The sequence below is a fragment of the Anabas testudineus genome, chromosome 5, assembly GCF_900324465.2.
Source record: "Anabas testudineus chromosome 5, fAnaTes1.2, whole genome shotgun sequence".
Lineage (NCBI taxonomy): Eukaryota > Metazoa > Chordata > Actinopteri > Anabantiformes > Anabantidae > Anabas > Anabas testudineus.
This window is the reverse complement of record NC_046614.1, coordinates 23,873,480-23,891,406: the sequence shown is the minus strand read 5'-3', so window position 1 is coordinate 23,891,406 and position 17,927 is coordinate 23,873,480. Positions and strand designations below refer to the sequence as shown.

The window sequence follows — 17,927 nt, the reverse complement described above, 5'->3', positions numbered from 1 at the left end:
ATGTTTTCACGTATGATTTTTTAAAGCATTGTTTACTAGCTTGTGTTCATCTTCTTCTCTGACTTTCCTGGTCAGTGGAACAGTGTAATGTCAGAGGTAAAACCTTTTATTGTGTTCGCTTTGTGCATGTGCCCTTGAGCAAATCGGGGACTAACAGCTAATAATAATGATAATGATGGACTTTATTGATCCCCTTGGGGAAATTGTGGTTTGACAGCTGCCAGACAGTACATATTGGCGCTACTACGGGGTTTAAGTGTGTTGTCCAAGGACACCTTGGCATGTAGCCAGGAGGAACCGGGAATGGAACCACTAACCCCCTGGGGTTTGTAGCTGACTACTCGACCACCTGAGCTACCAAAACAACTCGCTGCGAGCAGGGTTTGAACCTGCACGGGGAAACCCCATTGGATTTCAAGTCCAACGCCTTAACCACTCGGCCATCGCAGCCACATACACCATTAAAACAGTACAGTATGTGAAACCTAAACTGTTGATTGATGAAGGGATACAGTGATAAATCATTGAATAGATGTCTTGTTGGTCTGACTGTCAGCTGTAATCACATGTAGAACTATGTCCAACAAAGGGGCTTCAAAGTTGACACTAAAATTTCAGCTTGAATTCTTCCAGCAGGACTTGGTGGGAGCTCTGCTGCTTGTTGCTGACCTGGGAACAGCCATGAGATGTTTGCTAAAGTTTCTCAGGCTAAATTTTCAGAATTCATGAATTGGACTGGAGCTAAACCTTGTTTTATCAATAAAGTAAAACATAAAAAATTAAAAACTGACTTTGAAACTAAACAGTAGCTGAAGGAAGATGAAGTGGCCTTGTTGAAATTTGGATAAGATCCTTGCTGCACTGTGAATCTGGTTCAAGCAGAAATAAATCATTTCAAAGGTATAACTAGGAGAAGATGAGGATAACCGATTCTACATTAGCAGATGATTAAAAAAAACAGCTTTAAATGCATATTGTACTGCATGTAGTCAAAATAGGATTGTTCTGCACCAAGGCTGTACACTTATTATTATACTTATAAAACTTCAGGAGCACTGACCTTACTTAGTGTAAAAGATGATGTCACAGGGCTTTATAATATTAAAAACTACAAAATGGATAAAAGCTATAAAAGCGTCCTTAAAATACTGAGGTTGTACTGAAGGTTCTCAACCATTGTGAATGAAATTCACTGATGTTTAAAAAGACACAGTTCTTTTCATGTTTCTTCATGTTGAGTATTGTTTGAACATCATTTTAGTTAAAATGAAAAAAAAAAAAAAACACAGCTATCACTTGTCACTGCCACAAGCTGTCTTAGCTGAAAAAGGAGAATGGAAAATTCGATATTTCAAGCAATTTCTGAAGTATTATACTTGAATGCCATGTATGTCTCCAGGGAAAATAGGTGTTTTCAAGTGGAAGTGAAGTGCTGGTTTTGATTATGAATTACCTAACAGCTCCTCGCACAGAAATAGCTGGATGTAAGACTTAATTAGAAGCATTTATGCTACTAATGTTTTTTTACTGATATGTTTTTTGCTTTTCTTGTAGTTTCATTGAATGACTGCTGAGTGTTTGATTAGGATTTAAATCGACTAGTGCTAAGTGCAGGAAACCTTTCTCAAGAGTCACATTTGTTGCATATTAATGTTTGGACAAGAGACGAGTTTTAATGACTTTATTCTGTAGCAGCAGATTTAGAGAGCAACAAGATGTCTGAGTGCCGAAATATGCCCACATCTTATTGCATCACCCAACTTCAGAGTTTTAACTGACAAACAGACATTTTCACATTATCCTGAACACTTTTGAATTCATCTTCCCCCCAATCACTGCAAGCTGGCCAGGCGCTGATGCAGCAAAGCAGGCCCAAATCATGATGCTTCCTTCAAAACATACTGTAATATACTACACTGTAATACACCAAAATTATAACTTGAAACTTATAATTACATGTTTAACAGTTAATTATAATTTAGGATCCTTCTGTTTTTCCAGTTCTGGAACAATATCTGAATTTCAGTGTCAGTCTTAGAGTAAATCCTGCACCAAACAGGATTACTCAGTGTTATCACACGTGAATAGTCAAAAAACACGCACGCTGGATTTTTAAGATGACTGAATTGGCATACTGTCCTTTAAGTTAAGAAAATGTTGAATACATCTTTAGATTAGACAATTTTCTTTTTTCAAATCTAGCCATGTTTTGTCTCTATTAAACTCAACTAAATGCTTCATTTGATGTTGTATTTATGTGAAATGAACCATGTGTAATGTGATGTCTTGTGATGTCAAACGTTCTCATCTTAGAAGGTGCCTTTACTTCATGAGCATTGTGTTTCTAATCCATGTTTGTTGCAGGAGTCCAGCTCTACTGTTCTCAGCACTCTCTGTAAAAATGTAATTTATGTTTAGGACAGATTGATTTATGCTATCCTTACTGGTAGGTCATAAGTGCTCAATAAAAACCACTATTAATAATTCAGTCTCCTCAGTATTACTTGCCGCCTGCTGCTGGTGCTCAGTGTGGTTCAGGCTGCATCTGTGTGCTGTGCTGTGACATGCTGCCACACCTGGCCAGGTTTTTTCTATGTTTTGACTTTTCGCTGAGAGAAGAGTGACGGTGATGAATAGTGATGACACCACAGAGAAATACCTCATGATACTGTATGTTGATGTTGTCACATACGAACTACAGCCTCACCTTTTCAGCCGCAGCACGTAGATTCTGTATTGTAGGGTAACATTATGTATCCTCTGAGCAGCAGGCAAAGCTGATGGAGAAAGAGCAACAGCAGGTACAGAAGAAGATTTTTATTTCTCAGTTGGAGGAGACCAAAATGGAGCTAAATGGGGAGTGAATATTAGAGTACAGGGATTTAACTGGTTCCACTGCCACTGAACAAAAAGGAAATCAAATTTAATTAATACTTTATATTTATACATTACTATAGTAAATTACTTGAAGGTTATAATTAGTGTTGTGTGCCTGTAGCCTTTTACATTACAGATCACTATTGTAAACAAAGTATAATTACAATAAACACATGAACATGTACTGTTGAAGATATGATATTCAATCATTTCTTTTTATGGGATTAGTATAAAGATGCACTTTATAGTAACAGTAAACATGAATCAAATGCACATGATAGAGTTTAAGAAGGTGATAAGATGGATCTCCTGGACACAGATATTGGACTGTGCCCTGGTGGAGAGGGCTCAGGCCGAGACATGACTGTGAATCACTTAATATCCAGGTTCAATAACTGGACAGGACTTAACCTTCCTCCAAATTCCCCGTCACTCAGTCTTCACACTGTGTTTCCCATAATAATATCATTATATATGCCATGCTGTGGTTCATGTACTTTGCCCTTCTCTGATTTCTGTCTTACTAAATTCTAATAGAGCGATGCACCTCAGTATCACAGGGCTTCATGCACTCAATCTGCAGTTCATTAGTGATGCAGTGAAATACGACTATCCTGCAGTAAATCCTCCCCTCACGAAGGCTTGTCTTGTCTTCTGTTGTTGTTCAAAATACGGTATGCTGCACTGTTGTGTCTCCATTTTTTATTGACAGAAATATATATATGTACCCAAACAGACAGATATAAATGTACATCTGAAGTGGCCCAGTTTGCAAACCTGATGTTAGTTATGACTAATTGTAAGAAACCACCTGTGTGTTTGTGATATATAGTATGTGTGTATATCTGTAGGATTGTCAGTCGAGTGTGTGTGTGTGCGTGTGTCAGTAGTGGTTTTTGACCTCTTAGCGCATCAAAAAGTCTTCAGGTGCTTGCATCCCCCTGGTGTTTTGTTGCATACCCAGGGCACGAATTTATTTGATTCACTGCAGAAGCAGACGTGAAAATTCAGTGTTGCTACTTTACAAAAATAAAATAAAACTTTAACATTATAAACATTGGAGTCAAAATGAAATTAGATCCAATGACAATCTGTTGACCTATTGGAGGAAACCAGACAGTAAGATTGACAACTTGGCTTTTAGCCTCATTTAAATGTAAAAACTGGACAACACTAGAACATAGTAGTGTTTCATCATTTCACAGTAGAATAAACCAGGAAAGAGCAGAACAGACTTGAGGGGAATGCTTCAACTCTGCATAATTGATTTCTAATAAATAAGTGATGATGTAGAGGTGAGGAGGATACGGGTGGTTGTGTCCTGATCTTGGCTCGGACATATGTGCCCTCATGTTAATGAGACATTGATTTCTACATCACTAAATAATGGAAATATTCATTAGCTGTCAGCATAAAAATACATAATGGAGTGGGGAGAGTGTACAGTGATTCTGTACTGAACTACCAACAACAGCAAATGTGTATTATTAGTAACTTGGTGCCCTGATTATTCTCCATAGTGTATAAATGGGAGGAGAAACACCTCTCAGTGTAACATAATGCATGCAACAGCACCACAAGCTGCAGCCTCCCTCAAGCTAACACCTCCCCAAACCAACAAACTGGATTTTACACTGTGTCTTAAAGTAGGATTCATTGCAGGGCAGTTCAGTTTTAGGTCTATGTATTCAATAAAGTGGACGTTCAATGTGTCATTTAAATGCAGTTAGAAAACTATGTTGAAATATTAACAGAATATCAGGTTTGAAACCGTCCAGGCTCAAACCTGCACAAGTATTAATGACCACTTTACCCAACGCTCGGCAGAGCAACAGACAGTTTTTGGTAGCTGGACTGTTGAGCTGAGCAGAATTTAGCACTAAGGACAAAAAATGTCAAGTCTCTCCCAGCTGGCTGTGTGGAATTTACTAAATGTTACACATCCTGTCACGCTCACCTGCAAAGGGAAGGGAACAAATATCAGTCAATCAGTGGGGACCTCTGAAGGGCAGCAGAAGACGTTTGTCTTCACAGTGATTTACAGTTGTATCCATGCAGCCTGTAGACAGGAGAGGATCCACAGTTATACTTAAATAGCCAGTGTTCTACATCTGAACCCAAACTAAACATGCAGTCTCTGTATGATATAAGTAAATGGAACTAAATGACCAGCAATTCAAATGTAAAGGCCCCTCCCCTGGAACCAAAGAGTTTGATGTGGACATTTAAAACCTCCAGTGTTCACTGACTAAAATCACTTTTCAGAGGAAACTTCTTCAACTTCAGTTGGATTTCTAACTTTTTCTATATCTGAGTATTTTATTTCAGACTTTTATTGTTGTTTTCTGATATTAATTTTCAGTTTATCACCAAAACAAACAAACTTAAACTAAAATCGACATTAACAATTTAGCTTCTAAACTTTTTGAAATGATCCATACAGCTCCAACAAAGACCGATTGTGCGTCTGGGTCCAGCTGAGGATGCAACATGGATCCCGATCACAGAGTAAGAGAGAAAAGTCTTGAAATAGAAATCCTACTACAGTAAAATGAGTGGACTTAAGGGGATCACATGACAACAGAGACACGTAGAGAGAGAGAGAGAAGCAGAGGAACAGAGGCTGTGCGAATTCTAGCTTTGCGGAGGAAGCAGGCGGCAGGACCCGGGGGACACCAGACAACTCAAGGAGCCCTAAGTACCGTCAAGCTGGTGAAAACAGGAACGAGTCCGGTCTACTCTTACAAATAAAAGCTCTGATATAGCGATATAGAAACAGAAACTAACCATATCCACAGTAAATGTGATTTTTATAGTGAATGTAGTCAATCTGTGCGAAATGATCTGGGAGTTTTCAGTGTTTCAGTGTTTGGTTCCTGTAAAACGCACAAAGAAGCATTGTTTTCGATTTATGAACTCACTTTGGAGGCTAAAGACAAAAACCATCATACACCAATTGAATGCTCGGGAATCTAAAGTAAAGACAGAATTCCCAAGTCTGCATGAAAAACAACGTCATATTCCTCAGGGACTCTTCATCTTATTTTGAAAGTCACCACCGGATGTTCTTTACCCGCTGATCTCTCCGTCTTTACGCGGGTCTGGCACCCGGGATGGTGCGCACTGCTCTCCATTCCTCTCCAACTGAACGTCAGTCTGTCAGAGACCGTTCGAGCGCGCACACGCCGTGCGCCCCTCTAACACACTTTTTGGCACAAACGCGCGCTCTGACGCACAGGACCCAGGAGGAGAGGAGAGGAGGGCAGAGACCTCCTGTACATCTGCGTCCAACTTCTCTCTTTGCGTCTTCTGCCTCTTCTTATTCACCAATGCGAGGATTTTATCTCTGTTGTCACTGTTGTTATCGCCGCTGTCTCGTACTCGGACCCCGCAGGAGCATGAAACTAGTCTACACTGAGTAAAACAAGAAGTGAAAGAAGAAAAGAAATGGATAAACGGAGTTATTCTGTCGCTTTGCCTGCAGCTTTCCTCTACTTTGGACTTTTGGGATTTACTAATGCACAGTTCTTTCCAGGTAAAGCGATGTGTTTGTTTCGTCTGTGGATTTTCTAAATATCTCATTTTCTGCGTTCTGGTGATTTTCCTCTGAGTTTCACTCGGTGATGATTGATGGACACAACGTGGACCTGCTCGTTGCTCTGTACGTTTGAGCTTCGTGCGTCGGCAGGTTCTCTGATAGCTCACGGTAGATATTGGAATTATAAAATCAGTTCTGAGCTTCAGTCGTGAAGTATCATTTGCACATAGGAGTCGAAATCCTTCAAATAAGCAGAAATGTTTAGTGAGGAAACTTCTATAAATGACTTGTTTATGGAAACATCGCTTGTTCTGCTGATGGAGTTGATAGTTTGACTCATGAGCTCCGACCTGAGTCCAACACCATCGCAGGTGACTCTGCAGCACGGTTCCAACGTGCGCACTGGATGTGTGGCGTGAAGTTTCGGAGGTTTCACTGAACCGAACCCGTATAGTTGGCGATGAGTGTGTGTTGTTGAGGGTTAGTGTGTGACTTAGACGGTGTTTTGGTGTTTGGAAGGAGCCGGACAGGTGCGAACTACACATTGAAGCGTTCGCGGATTTATTCATGCAACTGCTGGATGAATCATTTTAACGTGTTGCAGCAAACACGCACGCGCATCATCATATAGCAGTAATGTGGGATAACGTGTTCAAGTTACTGTCGTAGAAGTTAATTCCCTGAAAGATGCTCCGGAACTTGTGAAGCTTTTAATTCAACTTTTACTCAGATGATTTAGATTCTCTGAAATCAGCAGTTCCACACGATGCTGTCATGTTTCAGTCATTGTGCAGCTGCTCGCTTTCACCTCCCACAGCTGAAGTCTCGGTTTCCGCAGCACCATCCTCTGCATTCCAGCCAGGAGCCAGCTCTCCACTTGTTACGCGCTGGAGACGTTTGGCGAGTTAGCGGAGCCGAGGTTCTTTCCAGCCTCCAGTAGAATTCATGATGATTATCAATCATCAAAAACTGAATCGTTAGAGGTAGATTCATGGAACCATGAGTCGGACTACACCACATCATAGATGGAGTTTGGGCCCAGATTTGTGCTTCACTCCCCGATAAAGCTGAACATCCCAAACGACACATGGAGATGAGAATCAAAGGCAGCTCAGTTAATAACCTGAAACATACACTGACTGCTGCACAATATTGTAAAGTCAGAATAAAAACCCGCTGTTTAGTATTAATTTACTGTTTGACATGTTCTTAATGAGTTAAACTGGCGGGTTGTGTCGGTTCTTTTTAAATAATGTGAGTTTGCCCCGCTCTGTGACTGCAGCTAGAAACAAGATCCACATTTTCACAAGTTCAGGTTGGAGGAAAGAATCCGTGATGTTGTCAGTGGACTGCAGCAGCAGTCTGTGGCTCTGTGTCCGCCTCTCTGTCAGCACCTTCTGCTTGGTATTCATGACTTGTAAGGCTGCAAAAAGAGGCTACTTTGAAGGGAAGACTGGCTCCAAACACTGAGTCCTCCATCCCTCTCTCCTCTTCTGTCTCTGCGCTGCAGCGCGGCGGAGCAGAGGTCCGTGTCTCCGTGCGTAATGGTGCAGCGGAGAAAACCGCTTCATTGCGTTTTATGGTTGAATAAAAACTATTCGAAGCGCAGAATATGAATTTGCTTGTGTGGATGTTAGGATCAAGTCCTAAAGACAGGACTGTGTGACCCAATCAGACGCGTAAAAGGGAAACTTTATGAAGTGAAGTAGAAGCGGTCCTACTCCGTGTGCTCCTTATAGATTAATAATTAATATTTTAAAACAGCCTCTGAGGATGTGGCGGAGTTCAGAGGAAAGTTCGACACGACTGGTTTTAGATTTTTACTGAAGTCACTCGTTTCACATGTGTTTTTGGTGTCATTCTGAAATATGCTCAACCATTAAAACGCGTTTCCTGCTTCTCTACTGGGAGCGTGTCTGTGACTGTGTGTGCACTGGGTGTGCGTGTGCGTGTGTGAGGGACACTGAGGGATGTTTCGCTGACTGTTATTTGCTCATGAGCCGTTAGGGGGCGATAGTGGCACATCACATCCATCCACCGTGACGCAAACATACAGAGTCGAGCTCCCATCACTTCAGAGGACATTACACCGACTTACCTTCATTTCCTGGTGACTTAGCTTAAGTTGAACCATCAGTTTTCACCCCGAGTCTTAATGAGATCTGTTATAGTGACTGAATTTTCCACAAAAAGAAGTTGAGTCTCCACAATGTGACTGTTGAAACTGATTTATGTTCACACAAAATGACACACACACGCACACACACACACACACACACACACACACACACACACATCAGCAGAACAACCTGAGTGCTCTTCCAGCTGTTGGGTTTTGTTTTTAGAAGAAAAGTGCAGAAACCCATTCAGTTAGAATAGATTGAAATCCAGTGATGAAGAAAATGATTTGTGTGTCTTCCTAACATGAAGTAGATGTCATAATCACCGTCTCAGCCATTTATTGGAGGTCGGCATTTGTAGCTGCTAATTTGATTTCTAATTCATTTCAAACTGAAACAGACTGACGTCAGTGGTTTGTTTTTATTGCTGCCTGTTGTCGACCTTTGTTTCAGTGGATTTTTAAAATGCTTTACACGCTACATTCCTCACTGTTACACTGAGGTGGAGGCAAACATTACAGATATGTGAAAACCCCTGGAAATGAAATCAAAGCTGTATCTGTGTGGCTAGATATCGTTAGCAGCCTGTGTGTGTGTGTGTGTGTGTGTGTTGAGTGTGTGTGTGTGATGGGTGCAGCTGTGCTCCTGATTCATGCATTTGAGCTCCAGTGAACGCTAATTGTTGAACATCCGATCTGATCTGGACAACGACGGCACTACTGAAGTGTGTGTGTCCTTTTTTAAAGACAATAACATTTGCAATTTATACCCAGTCGCTTAATTAGATTTCTTTGGCAGTAAGGACAGAAGGGGAGAGAGTAAAAAAGATGAAAGGAGAAGGGACCATATATTGCTTTCTTTCTCCTTGACTTGTTCGCCTGGTGTGTTGACTTGTTGGAGGGATGTGGGCAAGTCTTTGGCTTTGATCAAATCTACAGCCTTCAATTCTCCAATTATAAATCTCTTTATGTGATTAGTGCAGAGGCTGTGTGTGTGTGTGTGTGTGTGTGTGTGTGTGTTTGTGTCACTCTTCCTATGAATGTGTGACGGACAATGGACAATGTCATGCAAACAGAGGAGAATGGAAATGTAAAAAGGTAAAGGTGAAGAGAGAAGAGGGGCAAGTTTATGCAGAGAAAAGAGGATTAGAAGAAGCACTGGGGACGAAGAGAACCGAAGAAGGGGGACGCTGTGTCTTCAAGACTAGAAGATGTCAAATTAAGGAAAGGTGGGGGTAAAGGAAGAGAACAGGGAAGAAGTGAAATTAAGGAAAAGGTCTTTGCAAAGAGGAGAGCAGGAAAAGAAGAGGATGATGGAGGATGGAAAAAAGAGCAGAGAAGCAGCTGAAGGGAGAAATTTGGAAAGAGTTGAGATGAAGAAAGGGAAGGAGCAGAAAAAGAGCAACGAGTAGAGGAGAAGACACTAGAAACAAAGACAGACACAGCAGGATGAGAGGAGGAAAAGGAAGGAGAGAAAATAGAGAACGACCTAGACGACAAAGGAGTGAAGACTAAGAGGGGAGGATAGGAAGTGGGAATGGGGATAAGAAAAGAGAAGAATGAAGGCAAAGAAGAGGTGAAAGGATGAGATGGTGGGAAATGATTTGTGGGAGAAACATTGCTGTTTGTTGTTCATCACTCCTGTCTAGAGGTGATAAAGGGGAGGAGGAGAGAGACACAGAAGCAGAAAGGAAAAGCAAATGATGAATGTTTAAGGGGAAACGGCAAAGACAAAGGATGACAGGAGGTCAAGAAGAGGAAAAAAATGACACTAAGTTGATTACGTCTTACTGTTATCGACTGTCTGAGTGGCTGTAATTGTTTCGTCTGCTGTCTGTGTGTGTTAAAGTGAGGGAGAGAGCTTTATGACGGGATGTCTGTCACCCCATGCCCCGTTCTGTTTAGTATGCTGTCCATCCTCCCTCGCTCTGTGTGTGTTTGTGTGTGTGTCTGCCTAATCCACAGCACTTATTCTATTGGCCTGACTAACTGACAGTCTAATAGCAGGGCATACTGAGTGCTGGGGCGTCGTGTGTGTGTGTGTGTGTGTGTGTGAGAGAGAGAGAGAGAGAGAAAAGTTGGGCACTGAATGAATTCTAAAGTGGGTAGTGGAGCTGAAAGAGACCGAGGGTAAAAAGAGTGAGAGAGAACACTATGCAGTCAATAATATGCACTTAGTGAGAAAAAAAAGTGTGTGTTTGTGCAAGAGTATGTGAGGTGTGGGATAAGTGCCCTATTACACCCTAAAGTAGTGCAGGAAGTTTGATGACTACTTGCACAGTCGAAGGTGAATTGTTGTAGCGGTCAAATGAAAGAGTAACATAGCAGCTGGCTAAACAGAGTTTGCTTAAAATCAAGTGCAGCTCTACGAAAGGCAGCAAGAAGAGAAGATGTGATAATCCACATATTTAACAATGAAGACCTGTGAGAGTGGACGTCTGGAAAAATGGCTGCTCACATGAACCAGAGCTGTAACAAACCGGATGTTTTCCAGCTGCACCCGACACTGAGATCCATACGAACCCCTAATCTGATAGTGGTTGATTTCATTTTCATTCATTTCCAAACCCATCACGTGTTTAATCTGCACGTATTCTATCAATTATCAAGCAAAGACAAAGAGTAAAAGGTTCTATCATTAATCTAGCTAGTTAAGTAGCTTACCTAAGTTTAAAATGCACCATCTGCCCCGATGTAAGACAGATTTCAATCCTCATTCAACTGTTGATCATAGTTTAGTTGGATATAGTTGATGGATCAGATCAGCTTAATTTCCTGATAGGTTCAGAGGTCAAATAGGTAAAATAGTGACATTGGGACTTGCCTGTCAAATGCAGTAGGAAATAATTCACTAATTCCTTTCTATCATTTAGCAGAGACCAATGAAATATAGAATATACTGTAGTTTTAACTTTGGGGGGAACAACGTATTTACATCATAGCAGCAGAAACCATGACCCAGGCATCTGTTTATCAGTGAGAGTCTAAATAAAATATATGCCTGGTGGACGCAACACTTTCATTATAATAGGTTAAACCATTAATTACAGTTAATTCCTTCATTACATTAATTATACAGGGAGAATGTTGCAGCATGTCATAAATTATACAGCAGTCATAAATGATCCAACAGTGCATCCAGAAACCTCAGCCTTGGAAGGGCGTAATGGCATCGCAGATAGAATTCAGCAGATGAATACTAGCAAGCATAAATGAGGTGGAAAATGTTTTTGTTTTTATCCTGTGGAGGCTGTTAACGTCAGCCTCAGGGCACGATGGTGCAGATGTTCATCTTCCATGTTTTATTGCACTTTGCTTTCACCTTCAGAAGGAGTCGCATCACTAAGAGTTTTGTGTCACTTTCAAGGTCTCATAGGTTAAAATAACATATTTTTGGGAACTAGATGGTGAGGAGCTGCATTAAACATGCACTTATTTATGAAAAGTAGAACTGAATACAGCAAGTTCCTTTGTGGTGAAAATGGGCAGATTTAAAAATTTGCTGTTCACATTACAATCTGCCAAAGTGAACTTCTTCTGTGAGATGAATGTGACGGTGGGATGTTTGCAAAACTAAATAAAACACATAGTGGGTCCAGGCTGTGGTTCAAACATGAAACTACTACCTGGTCTTTAACTGCCATGGTTAAAATGTGGAATAATTCAGACACCACAACAGCTTGGTTAGGGTCAGACAAAGATCACGATTGGATTAAATGAACTAATTGCATAAAGTTAGGGAAACATCAAACATGAGTTTAAAGAAAGAGAGCTTTGTCAATAAAATGGAAACACATAGTTTTTTAGAGAACTTGCTGAAATTGAGTTGCACTTGGTTTTCATGACTTGCTATGAATGATAGAAAGCTGTAGTCTAGGCTGGTGATCATGCAGCCTAACTCCCTACAGACACCTATTCTTGCTGAGGAAGCCGTCTGCCCTGGTTGGGTAAAGGTTAAAATTTCTTTCTCAAAGTCTCAAATGGCAAAACAAACTTGGAGACAAATAACGCTGTGATTGAGCTGATTAGAATGTCGGCGGTGTAAAACATACACGGCGCGGCACATTAAAAACTTCCTTTCCTCTAATTAAAATAACTGCTGATTAATGCAGGAGGTCTTTACGAAGCTTAACAAGGTTTCGGCGTAATTAATCCATATTTAATAGAAGATGTTAGGCAAGAGAGACTGAGAGGCTGCTTAGTCGGCTGAATCAACAAGCTTAGGCGGAGAGAGGAGAGAGGGGGAGGGAGGGGAAGAGTGAGAGGATGGATGGCTGATAGGAAATAAAGGAGGAAATGAGACAAATAAGAAGGAGGGAGGTGATAAACAGTTATAGAGTGGAGCTGGAGGAGAGTGAGAAGGGGAAGAGAAGCTATTTGATATCTGAGCCTCATTCACTTTATTCTCACAGTGGCTGAGTATTTTATGTCAGACTGTGTGGGTGGTCTTAACCAGAAGATGGATACACAGACGCAGTCGGAGCCACTCTGGTCTTAACTAGTCTATGAATAAACACTGTGAATCAAACCAACTCTACAGTAACAGAATAGGCAGAGAAATGGAATCCTTTCAAGGATCATTCCACTTTAGTACATGGCCATCGTTGCTAACGGCTCTGAACAGCACAGATCTACGGGCATCACGACCAAGACGTGTTAACTGTTGGTCTAAACCTCACCAGCTATTGGACAGATGCTGCAATACTGTATGTACGAGTTGTAGCTGAATCACCGACTTGGGGAAAATTACTTAAAGAAGAGAAAACAGGTTACAAGAGAAGATAAAGTTGGCAATAAATTAGGAAGGACCAGTTTGGGTAGAGAGAGATTGAAAGAGCACAGCACACAGACGAGAACAAACATCATAATATTTGCCTGGCAGTTGGATTTTGCCTCTTATTATTTACACACACACACACACACACCCTCCCATTATGTAGGAGTGTGAAGGTGCCAGCCGTCCTCTGGTTGTTTACACACTCTCATCTGCACACAGAAGTGCACACAAACTTGACTAAATCACTGCCAAGTGTACACAACTGTAATCCAGCATCTGCTCGCCTTTTTCTTTATCAACCACTCTTTTTGCCTTCATCCTTCCCTCTTGATGTGTGATTTATCTGTACCAAGTTCTGATCATTTTTGATTAAACAGCCAAGAAATCTTACATTCATTCACCTTCACCCTTTGTACTTCAGCCACCTGTCAGTCACATAAAATTGCTGTTAAATGTGGAGCTGAGACAGAAAATGCCACTTAGAAATGGGACTTCTGTGTGTGCAAACTCCGATTTAATCCTGATTATCTGATAATTGCCTCTGTCATTGTCAGCTCCAGGAAAAAGCCCTCTGGTTAGGTGATGGCTAGATGTACAGGCAGATGGACAGATAGACAGAAAAACCATTTCCTCGGCTGCGGAAGCATGGCAGTGGTTGCTTCACCTGTCACTCACAGAGAGCAGTGAAAAGGAGATAAATAAGTGGGGGAGACTGAAACTGAAGCGAAGAGGAAGAGGAAGAGGTGAGGAGGAGTGAGAGGAGCGATTGGCCGTGCAGGATAAAGGGCATGAATGACAAATGATGGGAGAACGAGTGGGAGATGTTGAGGGGGAGGAATTAAGATTGTTGATTGTTGAGGGGGAGGTGCAGAGATTAGAAAGTTCAGAGAAGGAGACGAAGCGTCTTTCATAGATTCACTTCACCACGTCAATGTGCTGCTGATTTAACATGTCATCCTCATGTCTGAATAAGTGTCTGAGTGACCTCCTCCATCATCATGGCTTTAAATTAAACCTTGTAATACTTTGCCCATTAAAAAAAAAAAGTCCCACGCTCTAATCTTTCGTTGGAGCACCTTTAGCATTCGCCGTGGCATCGTTTCAAAAAGCTCCTTAAACATTTATTCCCGTTCAGTTTCCAGCATTAATTTTTCACCAAGGTCTTGTTTTGATGATGGAGAGTCGGACGCTGCACAAAATCTAATCCAGCACATCCCAAAGATTCTCAGTGTGGTTAAGGTCTGGACTCTGTGGTGGCCAGTCCAATCTGTGAAAATGATGAGTTCTGCTCTCTGAACCACTCTTTCACAATTTGACCATGATGAATCCTGGTTTTGTCATCATGGAATATCTCTGTGTCATCAGAGAAGAAAAAATCCATTAATGGAATAACCTGGTCATTCAGTATATCCAGGTAGTCAGGTGACCATCATTGACCTCGACCTGACCAACTGCAGCAGCCCCAGATCATAGCACTGCCCCCACAGGCTTGTACAGTAGGCACTAGACCACTAGACATGATGGATGTGTCACTTCACCTCCTCTCTTCTTACTCTGATGCACCCATCACTCTAGAACAGGGTAAATCTGGACTCATCGATCACGTCAATAATTTGACTTACCTCTTACCTATTTGCGTACTGAAATTCAGGTGGTGACTTTTTTTTTTTTGGGCGGCCATCGAATATCAATATGGCTCCAGTCTGGATTTAGTACTTGTTGCCAATAGAGAGACAGTTATAATACACAATGGAAATGAACTCAGCAAGGCATGAAATTCTCTGAATGAACTAATTTGAACTATTTTGGGAGATTCTTCTCATAAAATATGGATTAATGGATGTTTTTTTCTTCTGTTGCATGGCGAGAGAGAGGGAGGGACAGAACACTTGGAAAATCTGAATAATCAGAGCTAAACTTTAACCACTCATCCATGTTGAATAACCACAGAATAGTTTAGCATGTCAGCAAATGGAAATGAAAGGAGCATCTGTCTGATAAATGATAAAACTGATGAGAGCAATTATTGGGCGCTCTATTAGTGTATAGAGAATGTGAGCATTCCTGAAATCATCATAGCCATAAATTAAGTAATTAATGGAAGATTAAGTTCTATAATGCATAATTCATGCTGATGGAGAACTGAGAAGACTTACAGTGTTTTCCAATTCTCCACTGCTCTTGAGTCATTCCTCTTGCATACAAGCTGCCTAATATTATGCCAACACTGGGGTTCTTTCTACAATGGCCATTATAACAGAAACTGAATGTTTGCACACTGCTCATTCTGCTTCAACTTATCAACAGCTTGAAAGCCCAAAAGCAGTTACGTCTGCAGACAGATGAAACATCCCATGTCTGAAACAAAGCTAGAGAGAGGCTGAAAGAAATCTCTCAGACACACAGGAGGACACATCGGAACAGACAAAGCAATGATCTATATTTTATCTGTCTCTGTTCTTTGTTCTCTGCAAAGCACTCCATGAGGCGTCTGTTTGTTACTAAACAGGCTATAAATAAATTCACATCAACTTTGACTTAATGGAAACGCTAAAGAGCAAAAGGCCTATTCACTGTAAATAACACAGTCTGTTATACATATTTTTAGTTCAAAGCTGTGCACTGTCAAAGTCTTTCCACCTGCAGAAGCAGAACAGAGAAAGAGAGAGAAACAGACATGCTATAGGTTCTCAGTGAAAATACCACTATGGCTTCTTTTAAGTTGTCTATATTTTTTCTTGCAACATCAAAAAATCTAAGGCAAAATCCCTCCTAGAGCAATTTTAATGTCACTAAGTAGTTAACAGAGAAACCTATTACAAACTCCTTGCAAAGACACAAACACTAATCATAAACATCATTATCACAGCGATGTTGAAGGAGAATAGGGAACATGAAAGACACAATAATTCTGAAGATGTCTTTTCATGTCTCATTGAAATGATCTAGATTCGTGTCCTCTTGGTAAGTAATTTGTCTTTAATTGAGGAAATTCCCTCAGTGCAATTTGGACAACACTGAAACATTTATGTAGAAGTCTCACATGGGACTCTTGGTTTTCTTCTAGACAGTGTAAATCAGAAATGTCATGTTTTGTTTGTCATATCATGCTTTTTAGCCCTAAATAAAGTAAAGAATGATGTGTTAGCTGAAAAAAAATAGAGGTTTTCATTACAAAACGTTCTTTCAACCTCTCTCTACAACCTTTGGGAGAGAATAGGCTGCAGTGGCTGTTACTATAGTGTAAGATAATTGCAGAGCAGATGCTGGATGAGATTTTGTTGATAGCTACTGCTGAGTTCTGAATTATGACTAATTATGAATATACTTTAAGTCCTCCAGAGTTGTATGCAGTGAGATAATGGTCCATTAAAACACTCTTAACATGCATGGACCCACATGAAACAGGTGCACGACCCATTTCAGCTCCATAAAAGTAGTTAGAAATAGTCTCATCATTTTAAAGCCCAGGCTCAAGTTCCAATTAACACCAAATCCACCATTACCCGACTGGTGCTTCCAATTGTGAAACTTATAATTCTCAGCTTCCAAAATGTCCCACTTTCTCTGCAAACTACCTATTGTCTATTTAAAGTAATAATTGTATGTTTTTTTTCTATTTTTAGATGTTTCTTCACTGTTGTGATGATGAGTGCCAATAGAACAATGTCCAAAAATGTGAGCTGAATGTACTGTAAAGAAATCACACAAAAACTAAATCTGATCCCCTATACTTCTTTGAAGCCCATAAATGAACCATTTCGATTAGAGGCTCCCGTTAATAAAAACAAGTGTGTGGAATAGTAAGTGGCCCAGAACTATTTCAGGAGTGCCTCAGAATAAAGACTTTAACATGAAATTCTGCATAAAATGACCTCTTTAATTTCAGATATGAAGACTGATAGGACACAAAGCGCGTCAACATGGCATGTTTTCTTGTATGACCACAATCTTTGCCTAACCTTAACCACAATGACCTGCGATGGCGTGTTTTTTAACTATAATAGACCGTCTCCTCTGGTGTCTTTGGTAATCATAAGAGCAGACCAGTGCTGTGCACACTTCATAAGCACTAGCTTAAAGTTGAGTTCAAACACATTAAAATAAAGTAGTTCACATTCATAGTTTACAATCTTGGATAATGAAGGAGGTTCAGAGTCCTCAAAGAAAGTACTGGTTCATGTTAGTTCTGCTGATATCACAGCCTAGAAAACAGAACTTCAGTGAGATACTTGTTTGTTTTGTTGGTGGGGTAGGGGTGGGGATGCTTAGTGGTTTCTGAGATTCATTAAGTCCTTTCAGCTCTGAAACTGACCTACTCTGTACAATTCCTGAACACCACACAAAACTCTGCATTTAGACAGAACTCGTAGTGAATAATAGCAGAAAGAAAAAAGGTTAAGAATGAGAGAGCTGGTGATTTACCAGAGTGAACGAGGCCTTCGCTGCTCACGTTCACGTTCTTTAGTCTTTTACACGGCATAAGGGGGTAAAATGGAACAAGGGTCAGTGGCTGGGCTTGAATCAAAGACGACTGAGGTCATCAGGTTGTGGTGACAGGATGACGCCTGTCTAAATCTGCACTTCTATTGTATTATTTGTATTGTGTCCACCTT

General features: G+C 40.7%; 1 protein-coding gene and 1 non-coding gene across 2 annotated transcripts in view; one reads left to right on the top strand and one right to left on the bottom strand.

The window, feature by feature from the left end:
* Positions 1-368: 368 nt before the first annotated feature.
* On the bottom strand, positions 369-450 carry trnas-uga. The gene has a single exon. It is a non-coding gene; the product is annotated as a tRNA-Ser (tRNA).
* Positions 451-6,284: 5,834 nt separating this feature from the next.
* Positions 6,285-17,927, top strand: part of ptprt (protein tyrosine phosphatase receptor type T) — a 236,773-nt gene continuing 225,130 nt past the window's right edge. The window contains exon 1 of the mRNA XM_026347177.1: positions 6,285-6,412. Coding sequence (XP_026202962.1) covers positions 6,325-6,412 — 88 coding nt within the window. The 5' untranslated portion in view covers positions 6,285-6,324. The remainder of the gene's footprint in view (positions 6,413-17,927) is intronic.